The sequence below is a fragment of the Thamnophis elegans genome, chromosome Z (genome assembly GCF_009769535.1).
Source record: "Thamnophis elegans isolate rThaEle1 chromosome Z, rThaEle1.pri, whole genome shotgun sequence".
Lineage (NCBI taxonomy): Eukaryota > Metazoa > Chordata > Lepidosauria > Squamata > Colubridae > Thamnophis > Thamnophis elegans.
The window spans coordinates 122,276,524-122,302,880 of record NC_045558.1 but is presented as its reverse complement, the minus strand read 5'-3'; the positions used below and the strand labels follow the sequence as shown (position 1 = coordinate 122,302,880).

The following is a 26,357-nucleotide window of genomic DNA, read 5'->3' as shown; positions in this document are numbered from 1 at the left end:
TCAAATACTGGAATACCATAGTGTATGTCACTCCTAGTCCTTCTTTTCTCTGGACTGGCCACCATTCTTCATATGTTTTGCTTTCTAGGCTTTTAATCATCCTAATTGCTTTTTTTTCTGCACTTTTTCCAAAGTCTCAACATCTTTTTTTGTAATGTGGTAACTAAAATTGGATGCAGTATTCCAGGTGTGGTCTTACTAAGATTTTATGAAACGTTACTAACACTTCACCTGATTTTCATTCTGTGCCTGTTTATAGAACCAAGGATTGTATTAGCTTTTTTGGCTGCTGCTGCACACTGCTGGCTCATATTTAATACATTTTAATACAGAACAATCTAATTCACACTTCATTAACTAATATATGAATCAGAATGTAATTATACAGTTTTCTCACTCCTCTGAATCTTGCGAAACACTTCTTCAATCAAAACATGTGTACATTAGGGAACATTGTGTACAAAACTGTGCATAGTAGAGAAATTTGCATATATTGCATATAGCATAATTTTAAGTAATTATAAAGTAACTATAGCCTCAGGAGTTAAGTCATGGTCCTCTAAAGCAGAGTTCTCCAACTTGGCAACTTTAAGCTTGGTGGACTTTGAAGTTGAAGTCCACCAGGCTTAAAGTTTCCAAGGTTGGAGACCCCTGCTCTAAATTGCCAAGGTCCATGAATTCAGTTCCCCATAGAAGTTTGAACCCAATTGACTAACATCTATCTAACTGTGTCTGATAAATCCCATATAGGTTGAAACCAGTTGTAAGAGTACCTGCCTGTTTGAAACCACCACATAGGATGTAAAAATAGGGGATATGGCGGGTGGATGAGGGAAGACTTGTAAACCCCCCACCCTATTTATACACATGACACTTGTAACATCTGCATCTCACTCTTCTTCTGAAGAGATGAACTATATATATCCTTCTGATAATTTCTCATGTTCCGTACAGGCAGTCCAGAACTCACAATGGAGCCCAGAAGTCCATTGTTAACTCATGATCATCATAAGTCAAGGCACTCACATGACTGTACCTGACTTTATTCCTTTTTTTCCCCCAGCGGTCATTAAGTGGATGACAGGCCATTGAGTGAACATTGTGGTTATTAAGTGAATCAATGTATTCCCATGGATGCTTTTTGCCAGAAACTGGCAAGAAAAGTGCCAAAAATAGTTAGTTATATACCTGTACACTTTTAATCTTATATATGGAGATTGGGTATGTATCAGAGGCTCTATGTCATCCTATTTAGGCATGTTTTCAAGCCGTGCACATGCGTGCAAGCCACACACACTCACATTTGCGAACAGGTAGGGAAAGTAAGTGGATAGACCCCTAGTATGTACCATTAATTCAGTGGTGGGTTGAAGGCGGTACGCCCCGGTACGCACGTACCGGTTCCTGCTAGAAGCAGCAGCCACTGTACTGGAATGGTGCTTTGGAGCAGCCGCCCACTCTCGTTCCTTACCTGTATTTGAAAAAAACGGGCCATTTGCACACGCACACCCAGCGTACAGCACCTGCGCAATACTCCACCAAGCAGCTGGAGTGTCACAGGGGGTGGGTGCACATGTATGCACAGCGTGCATGCCCATGGTGCACACCCGGCTCCCGTTGCAGCGTACTGGTTGCAATGGGAGCCGCAACCCACCACAGACCAATTTAAGTAGTAAAGAGCAAAGGTGCCAAGATAAAAAACTGATGACCCGAGTTAACGAAACAAAATTCTTGCCACCTTAAATGTAGCTAAGATGATATACAGGTAGTCCCAAAGTCCCTGCTTTTTCAAGAGGCAACTGGACTTTCTGGTTTTTCTTTGAAGGTGATCTGACTGGATGGTAGGGAACGGACTTGCACTGCTTACAAATAGTATACAGGTAAGTCTATACAGGTAATCATTGACTTATAACCACAATTGAGTGCAACATTTCTGTTGTTAAGTGAGATATCTGTTAACTGAGTTCTGCCCTACTTTATGATTTTTCTTGCCACAGTAGTTAAGTGAATCACTTGCAGTTCATAAATTAGTAACCTGATTGTTAAGTGAATTTGGCTTCCCCACTGACTTTGCTGTCAGGTCGCAAAAGATGATCACATGATCCTGTGACACTGCAACCGCCATAAATATGAACCGGTTGCCTGCCAAGCTTCTGAATTTTGATCACGCAACCCATGGGGATGCTGCAATGGTTGCAACTGTGAAAAACGTTCGTAATTCACATTTTTCACTGAATTATGGTCACTAAATGAACTGTTATAAGTCGAGGATTACGTGCACAACTCCCAGAGTAGCTGGGAGGTCTGCATCAGGAGCCTCTGAAGTGCCACACATTTGCCGGTGTTAACACTCGAGTTTGTACTGTTCTTCTGCATTTGGGCAGCTGTTTTGGGCCACAGTGGGTTTAATTCAGTTCATGCAGAAAAGCAAGGAGTGTGATGCAAAAAGCGTTTTAATGGTTAATGACTCAGCTCTCCAGGTTGATTTCACATTTCCGACTGATCTCAAGATGGTGCAGGCCTTTCTGTACGGTTTCCCTCCTCTCTTCAGAGCTACGCATGACTCAAGACCACAAAAGAACACAAAGGTTTTGGGGAGGTAGTTTATCAATGTCTTGGTTACAGGCAACTGTCCTTATTCTTTGCTGTTACTGCAAGGTGTCCAGAATAAGTAATCATACTAACATTATTCTAACAGTAAAACAAGAACCCATAAAAATAAACACGATGTTAACAATTTGGCAGTACAACGAATGGGACGATGCCTTTGGCACCGGAGCCTGTGGTTCTGTCGTCCTTCAAATGACATCCGAGGGATATGGCCATCTTCCATAAACGGAGCTCTTCAGGGTTGCTGGGAGTTCGCGGGAATTTGGGAGAATCTCTAGCTAAGATTCTGTGCAGTTCGGACAACCCCCAAATCCCTCTTCAGGCTGGCCCCACCCGCCCAGCCCCACCCGCCCAGCCCCTCCCAGGAGTCTCCATGCGGCCTATTTGAATGCAGGTAAGTGCAGGGTGCACACGGAGGCTCAGAGAAGGGGAAAAGCCGGCCTACTGGAAGTTCAGAGGGCCTCTGGAGCCTTGGGATGCCATTTTCGCCCTCCCAGAGGATTGAGAAAAGCTTCCGGAGCCCAGGAAAACACCCACTACCACCACTGTGGTGCAGGAGCCCACCATGGCCACACCCACCCAGCAACTGGGCAGAGAACTCCTTGCTAAAAATTTTGAGGCCCACCCCTGGAGCGCTTCACCCGCGCCCCTTCTTGTGTGGTGGTGGGCCAATCACACAAATCAGTCATGAGGGTCAAAAGCAGAAAGTTAGAGAAATCAAGAGCATACATCAGTTTTCCTTCAAATGGTGCCAACTGTTTTGGGTGAACAGTTTTTCCATATAATTTTTCCCAGTGTGATGCATTTGGCTCACTTTTTACTGTTGTTTTTTTTTTTAAATTGTGTTTGCCTTTTCAGGTAGATATTTCTGTAACATTCATCCTTTTAAGAATTGCGGCTCACTCCTCTGAACTATAAAGGTTAAAGGATGGGAAATTTGGAACATAGTTCTGGTGCCTTGCTCCAGACATGCAAAATTAGATAAAATAACATTCATACCCTTTGTCCTTAGGAACAGGCAGTTCTAAAATATCCCTATTCCACCTTAGACCAGGAAAATATAAGGTCTTCATTAAGGCATCTCAAAGGCCATGGAGGTGAACCTGATCAGTCACTGCGGAGAACAATCAGTAACCACCACAACTGAGCCCAAAATTTATGTTGCTAGGTGAAAAATTTGATAAAGGAGTTTTTGCTCCATTTCACGACTTTTCTGTTAAGCGAATCTGGCTTTTCCATTGACTTTGCTTGTCAGAAGGTCACATGTAGATGATCACATGACCCCAGGACACCCCAACGGTCATAAACATGAGTCAGTTGCCAACGTGAGTCTGAATTTTGATCATGTGACTCTGGGGATGCTGCAAAGGTCGCAAATGTGAACAATGATCATAAGTCACTTTTCTCAGTGCCCTTGTAACTTCAAAGGGTCATAAACGAATTGTTGTAAGTAGAGGACTACCTGTAGTCCTAGATTTATGACCATAATGGACCTGATTTTAGGATACTTTTTTGTCGCAGTGCTAAAGGAAGTGCAGAGGTGAATAAATGGCTGCTGCTTGCTACATTTTGGTTTTTAACAAAAACGACGTAAAACACATTCACATGACTGTGGGATATTGCAAATGGCCATAGAGGTGGGACAGTTGTTGACGCAAACCATGGAGGGGAAGAAGGACTTGGAACAAGTTAGAAGTACTGGAGGTCATAACTTTTCATGGTCGCTAAGTGACTTTTCATAAGTTTAGGATTGTTTATAAGTTGAGAAGTATCTATAATTAATATAAAGTTACAGTGCAGTCCTTGACTTACAACCATTCATTTAGTGCCTGAAGTTACAACGGCACTGGAAAAAAAGTGATTCATGGCTATTTTTCACACTTACGACCATTGCGGCCTCCCTGTGATCACATGATCAAAATTCAGATGCTTGGCAACCGTGTCCTGTTGTCACGTGACAACTGAAGCGATTTAATTCACGAGTGGCAAGAAATGGAGTAAAACACACTTAACAACAATCTCGTTTAACAATGGAATTTTTGGGCTCAACAGTGGTCATAAGTCAAGGACTATTGTATCAGTTTCCTTGTCTTTATGATTTACCATCTCTAGTTCCAAAACTCCAGTTTTGGTTTCCTTTCATCCCAGCCTTTAAATACTTGCCCCCGTCATCAGGTTGACAATGATCTAGATCAGGGTCTCCAACCTTGGCAACTTTTAAGACTTGTGGACTTCAACTCCCATTGTTGAAGTCCACAAGTCTTAAATTTGCCAAGATTGGAGACCCCTGATCTAGAATACGGGTGTAAAACTCGCCACATCACATTCCCATCATGTGACATATCATGATTTTTTTTTTGTCCCTTTGTGGAGCTGGGGTGGGCATGGCCTACGTGTGACACATCCAGCCCCCGGGCCACCATTAGACCCGCTTTCCATTCTCCTCCTTTGCTCCTAAATCGGGAAATCTCCTGGGGGAACAACATTTGTGTTTTCTCACTCATTCATATCAAAGAATTTTTTGTATATGTTGACGTACCGAGTTTCCCCGAAAATAAGACAGGGTCTTATTTTCTTTCGACCTCCGAAATAAACACTTGGCCTTACTTTTGGGGAGATCTTATTATTTTTGAGGTGCAGGTGGCGGTATGTTTGGTCACCTCATGGCTACTGCTGTGTTGCAATATTTTCGGTGAGGGCTTATTTTAGCGCATGCGCTCAAAAGCGCGATTAAGCTTATTACCCAGGGAGGTTTTATTTTCGGAGAAACAAGGTAGAAGATATTGTTGATCAGCCATCAGATAAGCTAGTCTCAGATCTTTGAAACTTGGATTCGAGAGAGAAGAATATCGGGGCCTTTTTGCCCTTAGATGCCCTCAATTAAACCAAGTGCTGAGAACTATAAGTAACACGGCTATTCTGTCGGAAGAAATTATCTATATCTGGGAGAGTTACGTGTGGCTGGATCGCCCAGGGTGGCTCGCTGGGGTTCCAGAGAGGGCTAGTGCTGCTGGGACTGGGGCTCCCTCTGTCAGAGAGCTCAGTGGAACCGTAGCTCTCTGGTCCTGCAGGAGAAACATCCAGAAACCAGTCATTCGAACGCTGAATCCAAAGTGGGACTGTAGATGACGGTCTTGAGAGGACATCTGGGTCTCTATTATTGTGTGGGGGCTCAATCCACAACGTCCCTCCTTGTCTCCACACGGTCGGCACAGCTCCTGTTTCTTGGGGCAGGGACCCTTTGAAAACCCGCTCGCAGAGGACGGCTGAGGCCACGATGAACACAGCTGCGACGGCAGCCAGGCTTACCATGATCAGCAAGCAGTTACCACAATCGCTTAGCGGGGAGGCAGTGGATGGAGGCAGCATCTCAACACTTGTTGGGAGACCCAACATGACAGCGGACAGACAAGAACCAAGCCTGATCAAAATGGGCCCATCTGGAGCCGATATTACTTTTGTTAGAAAAAAGAAAAAATCTGGATGGAGAAGAAAATGGGAGGAGATGAGTCAGAGAACTGCATTTAAGAGTTAGCAACGTTTGACGCAACTGAAGGATGTGAGAGTTGTGCAAACTTAGCCTAACAACTCAAAAACAGCTCATAACAAAACCGCCCAACAAAACTCCCTTAAGTGCAATGGCTTATACCAGTACTAACCTGGCGCTCTCCAGATGCGTAGGTTGAGATCACCAAATACTTAGCTGTTATAATTATCATCGGCTAGAAGTTTGTGAATTGCAGCCTAAATATATTTGAAAGAGACATGACTAAGAAAGGCTAAAATACAACAAGAACTCTGCCTTGCAAATCCCAATCATTTTTACAGTTCTTCTAAGCCCTGATTGTATCTTCTCCCAGGACAGTTTGCTCTAGTTTGTACTATTTCAATACTAGGGCCCTGTGTTACCGTGTTTCCCCCAAAATATGATATGTCCTGAAAATAAGACCATGCCAGATTTTTAGGGCAGGCAAAAATATGTGCCCTTCCCCCAAAATAAGCTCAGTAGACAACTCCCCCCCTTCCCGGCCAGGCAAAGCGCCACTCACCGACCCAGTGGTATCCTGATGGCGCCAAGCCATGCGAGTGAAGGGGGGGGGCAGCACTTGCACAGTTTGGCACCTTCGGGATACCGCTGGGTCAGTGAGTGGCGCTCTGCCCAGCTGGGGAGGGGGTTGCCAGGTGGCTGCTCTCTTGCGAACAGGCTCCCAAAGAGCCTGACTCCAAAGTAATAAGCCCCCTCCCCCAATAAGGCCAAGGCCATATTTCAGGGGTCAAAAGAAAATAAGACCTTGTCTTATTTCCGGGGAAACATGGTACTTTGGATGTATATACTAAATATAGCCCATGTCCACAACTCTTTAAAGCAGCTGTATCTTTTCCTGGAATGTCATATCAGCCTCAGTCGGCAGTTGTAAGATCTTAAGAGAAGACATGGCTGCTTTAAAGAGTTGCAGACAAGCATTCGTGTCTGCTAATGTTCTCCAAAGCACTTGTTGAGATCAACTCCAAGTTTCTGTATAGCTGTACTCTACACCAGGGATATGTAGGCCAAAGTATCTGAACAACACAAGTTTGAAGAAGTTGTAGTATTTTTTCCCATATTATTTTAGGTTCAAATTTGCCATGATAGCATTAAAAAACTGAAGAATAGTTAGGAAGGCCCATCCCCAAATAGCCTTGGATAAAGTGGATTTTCCTTAATTTATCAAACAAGGCTAAATGAAGTGTTTTTCAAAGGAAAGGTGGGATTAATCACCATAACAATACAAGTCCAAAAGAGAAACATTAAGACAGGGTCTCTGTTAGCCCTCTCTGTTTGCTTCTCTGTAAAGTTATGCTACTTTCCCTTCAGATGATATTGGAGAAGTCTGAAGTCGTAATCCCAGCCCACCCATAGGATACCAGGGAAGAAATGTGAAGTTTGCTTTCAGTTCAGTCACGGGAGAAGGGGCTACACTTAAGGGAGGGGTGGTGGTGGAAGAAAGGGAGGCAAAAGGAGAAGTTGGAAGAAGGGGAGGTGAAAAAAAAGTCTAACCTCGGTTGTTGGAAGTTGTGCTGGATTTCTCTGTCTTCAATATTCAAGCGTTTTGGCCTCCAAAGAGCGAAATATACCCTTGACTTGCCTTTGACAACAGTGGAGGAAAGGATGTGGGATACATGGTGAGTCACATCACTTCCTGGGCGCACCCATTCGGAGTTGTCAGCTGAGAGCAAAAAACTTCCTCCTATCAGACTTATCTTTTAACTCAGGTGACAGCTTGGCCCCTGCTCAGCAGTGAGAACAACTCGTCCCGTCGAAAGCGCAAGAAAAAAGACTAGGAGACAAACCAAACCCACTACAGGAGAAAAATATACAGCATAAATTTAATTCAGCTACTATGGAGCACAATTAAATTAAGGAGGGGGATTATTACAGCCAAAGACAGTTCAAGTTTCCAGGTTATTGGTTCTATGTTATTGGTGTTTCCCCCCCACCCCATGCGTTTTTTTCTTCTAGACACAAGGAAGAAATATATGCACACATTCGGGATTTAAACTAGTATATAAACTGCTCTGATCATAAATTAATAACAGGTCATTGACAAAAAGAGATGAAACACCAGCCAAGTAAAAATAAATCATCAACCACCAACAAAATAAAAATACAAAATTAATAATACAAGTGTCCCAAACACATGCACACAGGAAACCCATTAGGAGAAAAGAGGTAGATTTTTGAAGGGGGGTGGTGGAAATTAATGGAGGAATACATTGAATCAAGGAAGGAGGCTGAACTGGCTGCAGGCAGGAAAGGTGAAGGGCCCGGGGGATAACTTAACAGGCATTCCACATCCAGCATCAAGACCAAAACCTGTTTTTCAGAAAACACCACATATTTTTAAAGAAAAGAAGCACTTTCTGAAAATACAGCAGAAACGCGTCAGGGTCTCCAACCGCTTAGGAGGTGTCCATGCTGGGAATAAGGGAAACCTGGAAAGAAGGTAGGCCAAATATACACACCAAATAAGTATTTAGCATCTTATCCCAAAATAAGTTGTGTAAGTTTCTTTTCCCCAGCTGTGTAAGATAGGTTTAAGGAAGCCACACGATTTCCCAGAAGCTCCTGGAAGAGACTAAAGACAAGGACTCAAGACACAACTCCTGTTTGCAAGAAATGCCTGAACCATGTGGTAGATTCAGAAAATCGAGCCTTATTTATTTCTCCCATCTATCCCTGTTAGGGAAATCTTTTAACAGGAAGGGGATCTGTGGGAAAAGACATCTATCCTAAGTCTAAGGCAGTGCTTCTTAACCTTAGCCAGCCACACTGGCTGGGGAATTCTAGGAGTTGAAATCCAGACCTCTTAAAATGGACAATGCTGAGAAACACCAGTCAGAGTCTTTAGGTAGGGTGAGATTATTTGAAACGGAAAGAACAGACAGCCCCTCATTTCAAGAACAAACGTCTCTCCTGGTCATCCCTTTTCAGAGGAAGCCAGGTAAGAGCCCATATGTATAAGGAGGGGGGGAAATATTGGTGCAGACCTAGAGGAAGGAGGGAAAGAATTCACAAAGACAGTGCCTACAACCCAGAGTTTTCCAGTGCAGTACAGGAACAGAGGAAAGGAAAAAAAAAACATCCATCAGTGGGGGGGAAAAATCCCCTTCCCCAACTTGTCCACTTCCAAATATCAGTGATATAATAATGACCTCCCCCTCCCTCTTTCCCAAATGCATCTGTCCATGAGTCAAAATATTCAAGAGTGCAGGATGAAGAGCAGTGCCTCGGCCTCCTTTTCATCCCTTGGCTACCAGCAGCAATGCCAACCCCTTGTGTTTTCCGTCCCGCTTATTCTGTATTTCTTTTCTTTTTTCCATCATGGTCATCCAAGGAGCAGTTTCATCTCTCTTCCTTTTTGGACACCTTGGAAGAATGCCATGCTGTGGAGCTGCCAGGTAGGAAGAAAAATTTTTTAAAAAAATGACAGGCAGTCCTTGACTTACGGCCACAATTCAGCCCCAAATTTCTGCTGATGAGACATTTGTTAAAGTGAGCTTCACCCCATTTTACAACCTTTCTTGCCGCAGCTGTTTAAGTGAACCGTTGCAGTTGACAAGTTATTCAAGCTGGTTGTTGAGTGAATCTGGTTTCCGCATTGGTTAAAAAGTCGCAAAAGGTGATCACATGACCTTGTGACACAGCAACTGTCATAAATATGAGCCAGTTGCCAAGCAGCTGAATTTTGATCACGTGATCAAAGGAATCTGCAAAGGTCATAACTATGAAAAACGGCCACAAGTCACATTTTTCAGTGCTGTTGTAACTTTGAATGGTCAACAAACTGTTTAGTGCCTGTATTATCTGCTCTTTCTCCTTCTGTAAAGACAGAACCACAAACTTTCTGGTTAGGGGGAGCCACCAATTTTGGAGACTTACCGGATGAAAGTTTTGAAGGCAGCTGACTGAGGGTTGATACAGAGGGGGACTCTTTTCCCATGCTGCTGTTCTAAGATAAACCTGTGTACCAGCTCTGAAAAACAAAGAGTTCATTTTTATTTGGTCAACATCAGGGCCACAAAAATCCAAATTTTTGCGGGCCCAAATCTGTAGTCCTATATTTACATAATGTACGTCTCTCTTTTCTTCTCTATTTTTCTATGTATTTTCATTCTGCCTCTCCTAACTCAGGTAAGCCTAAGCCATCACAACAATTTGGGATAATGACGTGTTTCCCCGAAAATAAGACAGGGTCTTATTTTCTTTTGACCCCGAAATAAGCGCTTGGCCTTACCTTCTTGGCCTTATTTCTGAGGTGCAGGAGGGGGCGAGCAGGGTCACCTCATGGCTGCTGCTGTGTTGCAATCTTTTTTGAGGAGGGCTTATTTTCAGGGGAGGGTTTATTTTAGTGCATGCGCTCAACCCCCCCCCCAATTGGGCTTATTATCCGGGGAGGTCTTATTTTCAGGGAAACAGGGTAGCAACAGTGAATCACAACATCCAGACAGCTTGCCATTCAAGGGACTTGCTCCGTGTACAGTTATAACTTCACCTGTAGATTGGGATAAAATCCCTACTACTGCAAAATCTTCATCACCTGTTTAGAGATATCTTCCTCTTCCAGAATCAATAAATGCCAATAGTGCTACGTGATTGCACAGGGGAATTGGAGGATTTAGCAACCCAAAAGGGATGTGCTTCTTAGAATGAAACAATGGGTTAACCTTTTGACTTCTCCCTAATTATATAAGATGATACACAGGGGACGGAGAACTGAGACAATCCAAAACAAATGAGATCAAAGGTTTAAATTTCAAAGTCTGGTGCAATTCGTGGAAGAATTTTGTGCATTAATTGCCCTCATGTACGTAATATAGCGCATTAAGATCAATATTTAGCTTCTAAATTAGCAACTGGGAATAGCAATAGAAGTTATTCATATACCATTTCATAGTGCTTTACAGCCCTTTCTAAGCAGTTTATAGTATCCGCATATTACCTCCCCAACAACATGGGTCTCATTTTACCCGCCTCGGAAGGATGGATGGCTGAGCCAGTCAGGATCGAACTGCTGACAGTCAGCAGAATTAGCCTGCAATGTTGCATTCTAAACACCACTACATAAGAATGAAGCTTTCTGAAAACCCCAAGATTTGTGAGGAGGTTTGGACTTGATCTATTACCTTTAACCTGCCAGACAGAAGCGAGGTTCTTTTCGTAAGAGCCGTCAAATTTGGGGTCGGCCCTGGGTTCAAAGTCACTGGTGTAAATGCGGCCGGAGGAGACCGAAAAGCAGCAAGTGCACATACAGGTGTGGTATCTCAGTCGCCCCTCGTCTAAGTAAGGATGAGAAAGGGCATCCTTGGCAGAGATCCGCTTGGCCTGTGGAAGGAAGGACAGTGAGGATCACCCAAAAGATCCCGCTAAAAGAATTCTTGTATACAGGTAGTCCTCAAGTTATGACTGCTATTGGAGCCTTCCTATTACAGTCGTCTTAAGGGTTGTAAAATGGGCCAATCACATGACCAGCCTGCGTTTACAACTTTTTGTGGCTGTTATTAAGTTAACACCATGATTGCTGAGTGAATCCATTGTTCTTTATGGCCTGGCTGAAAGCAAGTGTGGTGTTTTTTTTTTAATCAAACGATCGTAACGTGCAGTCACGTGACCATGGGACAATGCAAACCGGGTGGTAAACATGGCCATGTTGCTGAGTGCCCAAACTGCAATCACATGACTGTGATGGTAGTGAGGAACCGTCGGAACTTCAGATCTGGGTCATAAATCCCCTTTTTCTGGTAGGTCATAGCTTTGAATGGTTGCTAAGCGACTGGTCCCAAAGGTTTGTAGAGATTCTCAGTCATCCAGATAATAGTTGTCCAAAAGGTGCTTTTTTCAGGAGGCAACTGGACTTTCTCATTTTTCTTTGAAGATATTTTGCTTCTCATCCAAGAAGCTTCTTGAGCTCTGACAGGATAGTGGGGAATGGAAGGAGTTATATTCCTTGAAGACAGCTAGTCATTTGCATCCTTTTTGAGGGTCATCTGAAGCACTTGGAGGTTTATCTCTGTCCTCAGGTCACCTGAGTAATCAAATAGTGTGGGAGTATGAACAGATTCCCAGAAAAATTGCAGACTACAGGAACCATTAGCACTACTAAGGGAGACCCTTCCAAGTCGCCTCAACGACTCTCTAAAAGAATGCAAATAACCAGCTGTGTGCAAGGAATATAATAGGGTCAACCAGTTATGAAATCTCAATCCAATGCCTGGTTTTGCACAGAAAGGTGTATTTTTCATTGCTCCCTATTCTTGTCTGTGAGGGTAGCCAAAAACATGCAGATGGTTCCATCCATGATTTGCTAGCAATATGTATAAAGAAGAATTGTTGGCTTATTCTCTTAAGCCATGATGTCTTTTTTGGCTTCTGTCTTACAGTAGAGCAAGATGAGACAAAACATTCATCCAGCAAGACGCTGATTATAACTCTATTCACTCCCCCATAATATCCTATTTTTTTTTTTAAATTAAATTTATATGCCGCCAAGAGTTGCTTTGGATAGTGAGATGGCTGGCATATAAATTTAATAAATAAATAAATAATTATTGTAATGGCTAAGGGAACCAGGCATATGGCTGGCTTCCATCATGTAATAATCACATCTGATTATAACTTTATAATAAATTCAAGTTTGATTAAATGTTTTTAACCGTAATCACGTATTGGAGAGTAGTATGTTGCTCAGAGTTGGCAGATAGAAGTAGCCTCTAAGAACAGTGACCATATTTTCTTGGAAAAATGTCAAGAACAAATCTGAAAAGGGAGCAAATCAGAAAGGAACTGGGGGGATTAAAAGGAAGTATTTTTTTTTTAGGTTTATAAAGAGAGAGACAGCCAGTGTTACTCTCATTTCAGTGTATGCTAGCCTAAGGCACACAAACTTTGATCATAAATGCGTGTGATGGTCTGAAATTTTTAATACTATCATATTGGCAAATGGTTGCTGAGAATGTCACTAAATGAGGACTGAATGTACAGGTAGTTTTCGACTTATCACCACAATTGAATCCAACATTTCTGTGGATAAGTGAGACATTTGTTAAGTGAATTTTGCCCCATTTTATGACCCATTCTATTAATACATTATATAGTCTCTTTATATGCATTTGACTTTGATCCCTAATTTGTTTTAGTAAATTATCCTCAGTTTGCATAAAACCAATTTTTTGATCTTTTTTCCATCTGGCCTGTAATTGCCCATACTGGAACCATATTTGAATTACCTTTTCTTCTTTTAGTACATTCAAGGGTTTTAATTGTAATACACCTCTTTCTAAGGTGAGAAGCTGTCTGTATGTATTTACATCCTGTTTTTGTACTATATTTACGTTCTCTATTGCATGTCTAGGAATTGCCCACATAGGTATCTTATCATTTAGTTTATATTGATATTTTTTCCAGACCCGCAATAGAGCATTCCTTAAGTCTGAATTTTGATCATGTGACAATGCAATGGACCTAAGTGTAAAAAACAGCCATGTCCATTTTTTTCAGTGCTGTTATATAACTTTAAACAATCAGTAAATGAACTGCTGTAAATCAAGGATTGCCTGTATACTGTTTCTACCATCTAGCAAAGTGAGAGCGAACCTTTTTCACCTCGGATGGCAAAAGTAACATGTGTGTGCTATCGCGCACGCTTGCATGCCCACCCCCTTAATTTAATGCCCCCCCCCGCGCCGTGCCCCTTGTGCATGCGCATATGACACACACACACCGCTGCCCCGTGCACGCGCACAGGGCTTTCTTGGAATCTGGGGAGGGCGAAAACGGCCTCCCCCACCTCCCTGGAAGCTGGAAACGACCCATTTTCTGACTTCCGGTAAGCCCGGTAGGTCTGTTTTTCACCCTCCCCAGGCTCCAGAGGCTTTCTAGGAGCAGGGGAGAGCAAAAAATCGCCCAACGCGCAAAGCGGAAGTTTGGGGATAGACTTCCGGTTTGTGCATTGGGTGGTTTTTCGCCCTTCGGAAGCTTCAGGCGGCTTCCATGAAGTGTCTTGAGGATGAAAAACAGCCCAACATGCAAACCAGAAGTCCATTCCCAAACTTCCGGTTTGCATGTTAGGTGGTTTTTCACCCTCCGAAGGCTTCATCAACACCTCCGGAGGGTGAAAAACAGCCAAAAATCAGCTGGCTAGCGCGCGCGCACTGGAGCTGACACAGCAATGCCTCGCCTGCTCTCAAGAATGGCTCCGCGTGCCACCTGTGGCATGCATACCATATGTGCGCCATCACGGATCTAGCATATCTGGTGTCTTCACTGTATGCCCCTAACAACCAGAACAACAACAGTGAGATGAATATGTGTGTGAGAGAAAGAAGAGATGGGGAAAAAGAGACAATCTGATTGGGTTCTAAAGTTTTCCTTGGACTACATTGCCAACTCACTGGATCAAAGACCAACATGCGGCAGAGCAAATGCACAGCTTCGTGGGTTGCTTCTCCAGAGAGCATGTAAAGGACAGACAACGATGGCTGGGGGGAAAAAAAGATGCAAAGTGGTTAAGAGGCTTCTTTCGCTCCCACGCGGCTGCTACCTTGCCAGCCCTGGTGGTACTCACCAGCTTGTGACTGCCACGCAGGATGTGGGCACGGGCTCCCTCGCAGGCCGAACGGAGGGCAGCCACGGGAGGAGTCCCCAGAAGATCCGTAATCAGGTCCAACTGCCACCCATAGATCGAAGGAAGAAGAGGAGAAGAAGAAACAGAGGGAGAGGAGAGAGAAAGAAAAGAAGAAAGGTAAATTGCTTCTTCAGTGTTAGGAAGTGGACATTTTGTGGAATCATAAGCTGAAACATTCTTTCATGCCTTCTGCAACCACACCCTCTCGCAACTCTTTCTTCAAGGAATACTGAGATATTGTTGTGGCCCGCCAGCAGAGCTGGCAGCAGAGTCGGACAGTGGGGAGATTGGGGAGGAGCATGGGCCAGTCCTGGAGGCTGGGGAAGGCTAGGACGAGGGCTCTGCGTCAGAGGCAGAGATTGGGGCGGGGCTGTCTGGCAGTGATCAGATGCCTTCGGAGCTAGACAGCAGTGAGGCAGAGGAACAGCTAGAGCCTGTTCCCAGTGTGCCCATGCGCAGAGCTGCCAGAAGAAAAGAACAACACAGAAATCAGGGTAGACTTGGGAGTAAAGTCACAGGTGGAAGGTGATTGTCCACTACCATAGGAATCAGCCCCTCCTATAGGAAATAAAAGAGGAGCGAAAGGGGAGTGGGCTTTTGCAGGAAGCAATTCGTTCAGTCAGTCGTTAGATTCGTGAATCTCAGAGACTCTGTGCCCAGTCTTTCCTTGCACAGCACCTGATTGGGAAAATATTTACATGGCAGCTTTCCAAGATAGATAAGGTCTGTAGCCATAAATATATCCTTTGAAAGACTGTTTGCCAGGCCTTGCTGAATGTGAATGAGAGGAATTCACATTCGTTTAATAAAAGGGGTTTTGTCGGGACCAGGACTCTGCCTCATGCTTTTTGGGGACGCCTGGGTCCGAACAGATACCTGCTGAATTGGGCTCTGGGACTGAAAGAGGATGCGCCTGCCAAGGAGTTCAGCGAAAATGCAGCCCACAGACCAAATATCAATTGGACGTCCATAATGCCTGCTGCCCATCAGGATTTCGGGGGCCCGGTAATATTGAGTAACCACCTCTTGAGTCATGTGCTGGGACTCATCCGGCTCCTCTACCCGGGCCAAACCAAAATCACAGATCTGAAGGAAAGATGAAAAGGTGTGGTCAACCTGAGTAAGCTTCTAGAGAAATAAAACTTCCAGACATAGCTCTCTCTACTATCTGCTGCTCCTTCTGGGAATATAGTATTCTTTCAATGCCACTGAATGGTGTTAATTCAGGTGCAGTCTAAAATGCAAGCTGGGTGGGTGGATCTAGGCTAGTGTTTCACAACCCTGGCAACTTTTAAGATGTGTGGACTTCAACTCCCAGAATTCTCTACCCAGCAAAAGGGAACTTCACGCTGCTTGTGAGGAACAATGGGGGTTGGGGTTATAGGGCCTGGGTAGGAGTGGGGGAAGCAGGCCCAAGCCCTATGGAGACAACAAGGGGCAGGAAGCAGAGCATTGGATATCTCAGAAGGTGAGGGAGGCCCTACAAGGCTGGGGTAGGTGGGCCTTGTCCTGCGCTAGGTTTCTCAAAGTCTTCCCAACCCATTTAACGACTACATGAAGGAGATCAGAGGTGGGATCGTTAAGCAAGTTCGCAAAGCTGCCTCGATTAAGTGACCATCACAACTTAGGATCATAGTGGGCAGGCAATCTTAGGTGAAGGACTACCTATACACAAATAGACATTTTTATATCTGAAATTCTAGCACATCGCATTAAATTAAATACAACCTGTTTGATCTTTCCTTGCAGGGTTAATAATTTCCTTCTTTCGTCACATCAAAAATAGCAGTTTTGTGGCCTTATCAGCTGCAAGGCTACAAGACAGGGGATTATTGAAGATATGGGTTGAAAACTGCAGCATGGTGGGCAGTGTCACCACTGATGGCTTTGAGCACAACACTACACCTTAAATCTTATAGATCTGTCACACCCATATACATATTTATACACCCGACATCCCTATTCTTAGTGTAGTAGTGTGATTCACAGTGACTGGAGTGGGAGGGTGGGCGAGAAAACGTTTAATCTTTGGTCGTCAGAGCTAAAACTGCTGGATGTCAGAGTTTCCTTGGAGGCAGCTATCTTGAATGCTTCCTGGGTTGGCTACAAGGATGAATTACCTTGAGGACACAGTTGCTATTGACCAGAAGGTTCCCAGGCTTGATGTCCCGATGAAGGACACCAGCAGAGTGCAAATATTTTAACCCTGCAGAATCGAGGAGGGAAAGAAAACACATTGGGTGTTCCCAAACTTAACTGAAGTCTACAGATGCAATAAAAATTAAAACTAAAATTAAACGTTTCCTTCCATGATCAACATATCCCAAAGGTGCTTTTTTGAGAGGCAACTGGACTTTTTTCTTTGAAGACGTTTCGCTTCTAATCCAAGAAGCCTCTTCAGTTCTGAATGAACGGTGGAGAATGGAAGGATGTGGAATAGAAAGAATGGAAGCTTCTGGGATGAGAAACGAAACGTCTTCAAAGAAAAACAAAGGAAGTCCAGTTGCCTCTTGAAAAAGCACCTTTGGAACAGCCATGATCTGGATGAGTGAAAATCTCCATAGATATTTAGGTATGATTATCAACATAGTTTTCAAAAAGAAACTTTTATATAAGTTCCATACTATTGCCAAAGTGGTGAGCTTGGGGTTAAGCTTGAGTCTAAATAAATTTCCTTAGCATTTGATAACTACCGTATTTTTTGGAGTATAAGGTGCACCAGAGTACAAGGCGCATCAAGATTTTGAAGAGGCAAATTAAAAAAAAAAGGTTTGCACTCTGCAGACCTCCCCAAAATGGCCCATTTTTGTTTTTGTTTTTTTGTCAAAAAATAGGACATGCATAGCCCTTAGGAGGCTTATAGAATGCTCCTGAGGGCTGAAGGAGCATTTCTGCCCTCCCCAGCCCCCAGGAGCACTCTGGAAGCCTCCTAAAGGCTATGCATGGCCAATTTTTGCAAAGGGGACGGGGTTTCGGGAGGCCAAAAATGCTGTATTGAGTGTATAAGACGCACCCAGATTTTCACCCTCTTTGGAGTCTTATACTCCAAAAAATATGGTAACAAAATTTTAAAAGGGAAACTCCTTACCTCTTCTAAGAGCCTGCTAAATCTTATGTATGCATGATTCTTAAATCCCGAAAAGAAGCTCTTTGCTTCAGAGCTTTTGATGCCCATAATGCAACAACAGTGAATTTCAATGGTAAGTTTCTCAGATTTATATTATGGAATTGCAACTTTGTCAAAAATGTCAGAAAAGAAGGGAAAAGGCAAGGAAAACTATTAAAGTGAATGAAGTACAACAGGACACAGTTAAAAAGGACGGTAGCAAAGGAAAGGGGCAGGAGAAAGTGGCTTAAGAAATTGGGTCAACATGAGAGGAGAAAATGTTAAGAGGACATGTGGAAGAGATCCTTCAGGAGGGACAACAGAAATACAACTTGTTTGGTCATCTCATCAAATCCCCGCTGAATGTCCACCCTCATGGCTCTCCATCCCAATTCAAAGACATGCAACAAGGAAGATCTCAACACTCCTCTAAGCACTTCATTTGGCCAACCACTCAACTGCCAAAGCATTAGACAGATAGCATCCTATCAATGAATTGGATCATCTTCTTCGTGGGACTTGAAGCCCCTGAGATCCAGTCCCATCCCCCCCTTTGAAACAATGTAGAATACCCTTTACTCTCTTTGATTCTTCATAAGACTTATCTTCCATACTTCTGATTATTCTCACCCTCGCTTCTCATTCCCTTCAATTATTGCTAGTCTTGATTAAGTTCTGGCACCCACAACTTTATCATCAATGGAGTTATGGAATCTTCTAACCTGGAATCGTTGATTCTACAATTACAGGCTATGCATCAGTCAACTTTGTATAGACATTGTACTACTTGTTCACATTCTTCTTCTGAATGATTACAATCCCTGTCATGTTATATGGCTGCCAAGCCAGATAGTTCCTCTCTTCTACATTCATACTGAATCTAAGTAAAGAACTTTGCCCAAATGGATAGTTCCCAATTTAGGGCATTTGCCATAAATAAGTGTCAGACTTACCCCTGAGGATCTGATACAAAAAGACCTTGATATGATCGGAACTGAGCGGTTGTGGAGAAACTATGACTTTGTGAAGGTCACTTTGCATCAATTCAGTGATAACGTAACTGATGATTATTGTCAAGGAGGGTGATGGGGAATGGAGCAGAGAATGGAAATCATCTGAATTACCCAGCTCTTCCCATTGTAAGTAAGTAAAAAAGAAAAATTACTTTTCCACCATTTTGTAAAACCAACAGGTTCCAACAGAATTAGGAGGCACAAAGCGCATGGACAAAGTAAGATTTTAAAAAAAAACTAAAAAAATTAGAAATAAAAATATTATACAGATCAGCCATCCCTAACCTGATACTCCCGTACATGGGCTGGGATGCCAGCTTCCATCAATTTTGGATGGTACAAAGTAAGAAAAGACCGGCATAAATCAAAAAGAACCGTAGAACATGAAAAGCATCTCCAAAACAGAACAATGCACAAGATAACTGAGATAAAGAAATGCACGTGAGAATGGACTAAACGTAACTATTATTAAGAATATTTTTAAAAATCAGTATGGAAACTCTTTATGTTAGTTGCAAGGAAAATAAAAGAAGACGAAAGTGAAGATACAATAAGTGTAAGAAATCTTTTTCTAGTATTAGACACCACTGCACAATCTCAAGATGAGTTATTTCCTGCCCACAAATGCCACTCAAATTTCATGAAATTTTGACAATCTCACCACATGCTCTAATGGGGGATTTGTGAAAAGATTAGAATATTCTTAACAATTAAAAAAAAAAAACCCCAAGCAAGCAGTGATATCTGATACAGTGGCTTCTGTGAGCATTGATGTTTTAAGCCACCCAGAGTTGTTTGCTAATGGGATGGGCAACATATAAGTTCAACCAACAAACTTAATAAATGCAATTGTGTTGTTGACCGCTGAGGTTAAAAAAAATACTCTCACAGCTTTTAGTAATAAATAGCAAAGGAGAAGGAAGTGAAATTGGAAAGATTACACGTAAGATATGATAACCCTAACTATGTGCTGCAACGTTGACATATAAAGAGTAGAGGAAAGAACAATTAGACCATTAGAAGAGAATATATGTAGCTCAGAACTGAATCATGGAATCACTGATGCTCTCTGAGCTTGAAAACAGAGTGTGGTGCTCTTTGAGCAAATAATCAAGCTCAAAAAATACCAAGGATTTAACTGTCACACCATTCCTGACCATCCATTCTCATTACTCTTCATAGATAGAAAGACATTGTCTCCAGCAAGAACCCTGCCATCTCAGTCACCAGACCCCACAGACCTTAATATCCATCACGTTCCATGCCCATCTCATATTCTATTAGATTGATGTACTCAACTGTCCAAAGAATGGAAGCTAGCAGACTCCAGAACAAAGGTCCTACCATAATTTCTAAGAAAACATCTGGGTCCCACCAGACCACAAGAAACTCCTAGTGGAGGAAGACTTCAAGTTCAGCTGCCCAAAAACAATAAAGGAACTTAGGCTGGTATAGAACTTCTTCAGAGTTTTGAAGGAATGATGGAGAGCAGCTTCCCCAGCTTAGCTTTGGATAAACGAAAGCCATCTATGTCAGCTATTGAAAGACTTAAAATAGCAACTGTACCTCTCAGCGTCCAAAGGCTGTGGACATCTGGATTAGAGGATTGAGCATTCAGATCCCCTAGCATTCTCAATCTCATAAGAAAACCTGTCTTGAATACTATGCTGCAGTTGACCTCAAAATCCAAAGATTGGAGTAAAGCTAGTGATTGATTCAATCATTTTCAGGCGAGTAAATTTTGCATACAAACTGGGGGAAGAAGGAGAGGATTCCACATAAACTTTGACCATTTGAAAATAGCTGAAGCCGGCTGAGAAACTTGGCAAGGAACAGTGGCAAGGACAATCTCAAATAACTACTTTAAACAATTGCATGAGAAAACAATGGGGAGGATCCAAAAACAATATGGTAAATGGAGGAAATTTTTAAAAGGCGTGAAGAGAAAAATCAAAATAAACAGAACACAAATATACTGCCAAAAAAAAAAAAGAATCAAACCAGATTTAAGAAAAGCAAGAACAATCAATAAATATTTCGCTTCCTCTCCTCACATGCAATATATACAGAGGGGGGGAAAAATCAACGAAAGATAAAAGATAGCACAAAATGGAGCATCAGAAGAGTAGGCAAAATAATAATAAAATAACTTAGCTACAGGTGGAATGAAGGATACATTTCCTCAAAACAGTCAATCTGTGGAGGTTGGAGGATATCCAGTGCTGAGAGGACCTGAGGAGAAAAAGAAACCAAATTCTGAAAATAAAGGTAGCCCTTGACTTACAACAGTTTATTTAGTAACCTTTCAAAGTTACATCACTGAAAAAAGTGACTTATGACCATTTTTCACACTTACGACCTTTGCAACATCACCACGGTTGTGTGATTTACATTTGGATGCTTGACAACTGATTCATATTTATGACGGCCGCAGTGCCTCAGAATCGTGTGATCGCCTTTTGCAACCTTCTGACAAGCAAAGTCAACGGGGAAGTCAGATTCACTTAACAACTGTGGTACAAATTTGGCATCTGTATGATTCCCTTAACAAATGTGGCGAGCAAAGTCGTAAAATGGGGCAAAGCTCACTTAACAACATAAATTTTGGGCTCAATTGTGGCCATACGTTGAGGACTACCTGTATGCCATCACAGACAAGAAACTAGTGATGGAACCCACCGGCTATACTGCAGTATGGTGTTTTGGAATGACAGGCTTATCAAGCCTAATGTACCACTCGCCCCCCTCCTAGTAATAAAAATAGGACAAAGGAGACTAATAATGTAGTTACTCGGAAACAGGACTGAAACTTAGCTGGTAGCAACAGCCTGCTTAGTTTGTCTAATAATAGGGCTGGCCCTGCCACCCACATCTGCAATGACTCTGTCAATGCAAAAGACCCTTCTTCAAACTTCCTTCTGTCCTACACACCATCAGTTTGTTCCCATCTCCTCCAAATGTCCCTGAGGTGAAACTGCCCTTCACCAGCTTCTTCGTGCCAGTGAGCAAGACCGCCATTAACTCCGGCCTACTCCATTCAGAGTTTGGGTTGCAAGGGTTCTACTGCTTCTCACCAAATTGTATCGCTCTAATGCTTTTCTTCTTGTCTTTTCTTCTCCATTCCTGTCAATTTCCCAATAAAGAAGCTTGCGGAAATCCAACATTCTGGAGTGGAGATAGGGATCCCATCCACCTGATCATTCCACCCTATTCTGGATCAGAGCTACCACACGTGTGATCAACTGCTCTTGTTGTTGCCTCTCCTCTATAATCTGCCTGGAGTCACCATTTTATATTTATTTAATCAAATGTTGAAACCAATCGAAAATATTTGTAGCTCACCCTTGAACTGCGTGGGTGCTTGGTGTTCTCTCAGCTTGATTGCTTTCTTGCAGCTGTTTCATTACCCAACTAGGTAACTTCATCAGTTGTTATCAGGTCATTCTGATGATGTTACCTAGTTGAGTAATTTTAGAATCATAAGGCTGGAAGGCACTTGGAGATCATTTAGTCCAACCCATCTCCCCGAGACCCTTGTACCATCTCAGAATGAAATGTCTGCAAAAAACCAACCCAGCTCAGAGAACAATAAGGAGCCCACAATTTTGAAACTGCCTATTTTCCTCGCTGCGTACAATTATTGGAATGTAAAAACAGTATATGGAAAGTTAAAATTTAAAAAGAAGCAAGAAAGATTGAAAAAAAAAATCAATATATGCCTACACATTTCCACAATGCACATTCATCTGAGGAAATCAAATCCAGGATGCTATGGAAGGACCATCTCTGGCCCCGAAGCAGCTCTCTGCATACTGTCCCATACTCACATTGTCATGCTTGAAGTAACAGAGCATTCTCAATTCTCTGAAGACCCGTTTGCAAGAGACCAAGTTCTGGAAAACATTGGGCATCTTTTTGAGTGCAACTCGCGACCCATCTCGAGGATCTGTCACAGACCTGCAGGAAGAAAAATGGCTTTCCATTTGCAATTTACCTTTTGGTGATTAGAAAGGGTAGACTGGAGCAGGGGTCCCTTAACTTGCCAACTTTAAGACTTGTGGACTTCAATTCCCAGAATTCTAAAGCCAGCTATGCTGTTAAAGTTGAAGTCCACAAATTTTAAAGTTGGTAAGTTTGAAGACCTCTGGACTAGAGAAAAGAGGCACTTACAATGTAATTGTAGAAACAGAGAGAGGGCAAAAGATAAATACATTTTAAGATATGTTCTTAAGAAGATTGGAAAACAATTTTACATTTTTCCCCTTATTTCCTCTCCTCCCCATTTCCTTTCTATTATAATGCACTATTTTTCTCTATTTTTTCTGTAAAATGTACTGTTTTTATCCTTAAAAAATTTCTTTAATAGAAATTATTTTTAAACACCGAATTATGATTTATAGGTAGCCCTTGATTTAGAACTATTTATTTAGGGAACGTTTGAAAAGTAACTTATGACCAATCCTCGCGTTTATGAGTGTTGCAGCACCTCACAGTCATGTGATCAAACTTCAGGCACCTGGCAACCAATCTGCATTTACAATGGTTGCGGTATCCCAGAGTCATGTGATCATCCTGTGCAACCTTCCTGGATGGCTTCCCATAAGCAAAGTCAATGGGAGAAACCAGATTTGCTTAACAACTGCATGATTCATTTAACAATTGCAGTGATTCGCTTAACAACCAGGGGAAAAAAGCCTGTGAAATTGGGTGTGACTCACTTAACAACCTTGTTGCTTAGCAATGGAAATCCTGGTCTGAATTGGGATCGTAAATACCTGTACTTCCAATCCTTTTCCTAACCCACCTTCATCTTCCTTTACCGTCATATGGCAGTAAATAACTCCGCACTCACCATACCACACCAAAAGCACCATAACCGATGGGTCGATCTGGTTCTGGGTCCACCATCATAGCATTGCCAAGCGTTGTCTGCTGTTGCTGGGGGGGAGCTATCTGTACCCCATTATTGCAATAATATTTCTGGCCCCCACCTAGCCCTGCAGCTAAAGGTGGCTGAATTAACCCCGTCAATGCCCCAAAAACATTGCTACAAAGCTGAGCTTGAAGTGGCTGGTTGGGGTCTTGGAAAGCCATCAGACAAATTAGGACAGAAGACTAGAGACCCTGGTTTGGACAAGACGATTGGAAGAGGAGCAAAACAGCCCACTGGAATTCAAATCAATCGTGATTTGCAAAAGGGCGATTTGAGAAATATTCAGCGGAAAATACCTGGCTTATTAGGGCAATTCTCACAAGCAAAATAAATACATGCAAAATTGTGTGCTCCAGCAAAGGAGTGTTTTTATACTAGTACAGTAGTGTTTTTTTTCCCCTGTAAGGTTTTAAAAAAAAATCTTTAAAAGAAAAGAGGTATCTTGGCTTTTTTTAAATTTACAATAAAGGGTAAATTATATTTCGGGATAGTTTGATATGTTTGTTTTAGGGACTGTGTACACCCTGGCTAAAAGTGGGGGTGACAGATGGAAATCAATTCTCTAACCAAATCTCTGATGTGAGGGACATCAGGGAAGTTTCTAAGAAGGTGCGTTTTCGACAGAGTGCACAGGAAAATTTGGAATATTGTACTTAAACAAAAGAGGAGAATGACTAAAGAATAGACGTGACAACTCGACAATCTATAGGAAAAGAGCAGAAATGTTGTATAACATCTTTCTCTTAATAGGTGTTAATTTTTAAAAAATATTAAATAGAGAACAGACCACTCAGATTTTCTCTCAATATAACCAAGATAAGGATGGAAATCCTGGGCTGTATTGAAATATCAAGAGGCCTAAAAAAAATTGGGGAATCTTATCCGCACGTTAGGAAATACAAGCTACAATTAGAGGCCGAGAGGCAAGAGAGGCACTCTCTAGAACAAGAGAAATGGAAGTAAGTTTGGGAAGAGCACTTCACAAATTGGAGAATGAGGTCTATTGCCTTTCTAGTGAGGTGTGGAATGCTGGGGGGAGGGGCGCTCCCCACAAAATATTAGAAGGGGTACTGTGACCCAAAAGGGCCAAAGTTGCAAAAATACCCCTTCCAACAGGATGGAAAACCTCAAATGAGGATGCGGTGTAGCCACCTGAACCACACAGCCTTAACTCATGGGGGAAACTTTGGGGAAAGTTTCTCAACAATCAAAAAGGGGGGTGCAGCGGCCCCAATAAAAAGGGGGATGCAGAGAAAGCAGCTATCTTGGCAACCGGCCCTGTTAGCCTTGAGGAAGCTATGATGAAATCTGAAGGAATCCAAAAACCTCCTTTAAACCCAGAGCAAGAGGGGGCAACAGATTGGAAGAAGGATGCCCCTATAACTGTGGAGGTAAAGTTTAGGGGTTCAGGATCTGCAAGGTGTGAGGAATAAAGAGGGTGCAAAGAGAGGCCCAAAGGTGCTTTGAGAGGCAGATCTTGGGGTGCTCTCAACTTTTCTTCCCCCGGCAGGAAAAGTGATGCAATCCTCAGCCCGAGAAGGGTCCTAGCGACGGGCCAGCCCCTCTCCGGCGGCGGGGGGGAAGGTGGGGGCGCCCATAGTGTGGCAGGGGATCCTTCCCCCACCCGCCCCCCCGGGTGGGCTTCGCAGCGTCTCAGCAAGGCATGGGGGCGAGGGTGGGGGCGCTGCGGTCGGAGACAAAAGGAGATCCGCGGGACGCAGACGCGCCAAGCACCCCACTTTCCCGGCAGACGTGCAAACCCCGGCGAGCAGCAGCTGAAGAGGAGCAGCGGCGGCGGCAGTAGTGGTGGCGGCAGCGGCAGCAGTAGCAGCGGTGGCGGCGGCGAAAGCTGGGTGCTTGGCGGGGTCTTTTGTTAGAGGCACCGCGGGTCCATCTTTACGGGCTGGAGGAAGGAAGGAAGGCAGGAACCAGGCAGGAAGGAAAAGGCAAGCTGCGTGCGAGGCCAAGCGACGCCGGCGGACCCCATCTACTGGCCGCGGGGAGAGAGGCAGGCGGGCCATGGGCTGTGGGGGAGCGGGCGGGAGGAAGCCAAGCCCCGGGCGGCCGAGGGATTAAAACGACTCCGCAAAGGAAAAGCCAAGCGGCTTTGGAAAAAAAAACCCACGTGGCTGAACAATACGTGCCTTGAGAGCTGGGAAACGGCCTGGATTTGGGGTTGAAAATTGGGGGGGGGGGATACGATTTCTAGATTTGGGGATGGAAGGAGGAGCTGCATTTTTGCAACGCTGAAGAGGGAGGAAGGGGGTTTGCTGATAATTGTTGAAAGAGCGGAGCATAGGAGCTTTTATTTCCCCCCCCCCCAATGAATAATTTTTAAATAAAAGTTAGTCTTTTTCTCCCACCCTCTTTTGTCCCCCCCCCCCTGTTTTACTGCCTGCACTCGCCCTTATTTTAATTGGGGTGTGTGAGAGGTATGTTTTATATCAGTCTTTGGACTAGGTGGAAACTTTAAATAAAAATTTAACAAACAAAATCCACCTGGCCCGACAAGGAAGGAAAGAGGAAGAAAGAGA

The 26,357-nt window shown here is 43.3% G+C and overlaps 1 protein-coding gene across 1 annotated transcript; it reads right to left on the bottom strand.

Moving 5' to 3' along the window:
- Positions 1-7,958: 7,958 nt before the first annotated feature.
- Positions 7,959-25,794, bottom strand: LOC116522136 (serine/threonine-protein kinase NLK2-like). Its single transcript, XM_032236813.1, has 11 exons — positions 23,743-25,794; positions 22,718-22,847; positions 21,067-21,122; positions 18,831-18,937; positions 16,892-16,977; positions 15,648-15,857; positions 14,712-14,813; positions 14,539-14,625; positions 11,275-11,473; positions 10,031-10,124; positions 7,959-9,542 (listed from the first exon to the last, which is right to left on the bottom strand). The coding sequence occupies exons 1-11, from the start codon at positions 23,982-23,984 to the stop codon at positions 9,494-9,496; spliced, it is 1,362 nt and encodes a 453-aa protein (XP_032092704.1). The 5' UTR covers positions 23,985-25,794; the 3' UTR covers positions 7,959-9,493.
- Between the last annotated feature and the right edge of the window lie 563 nt (positions 25,795-26,357).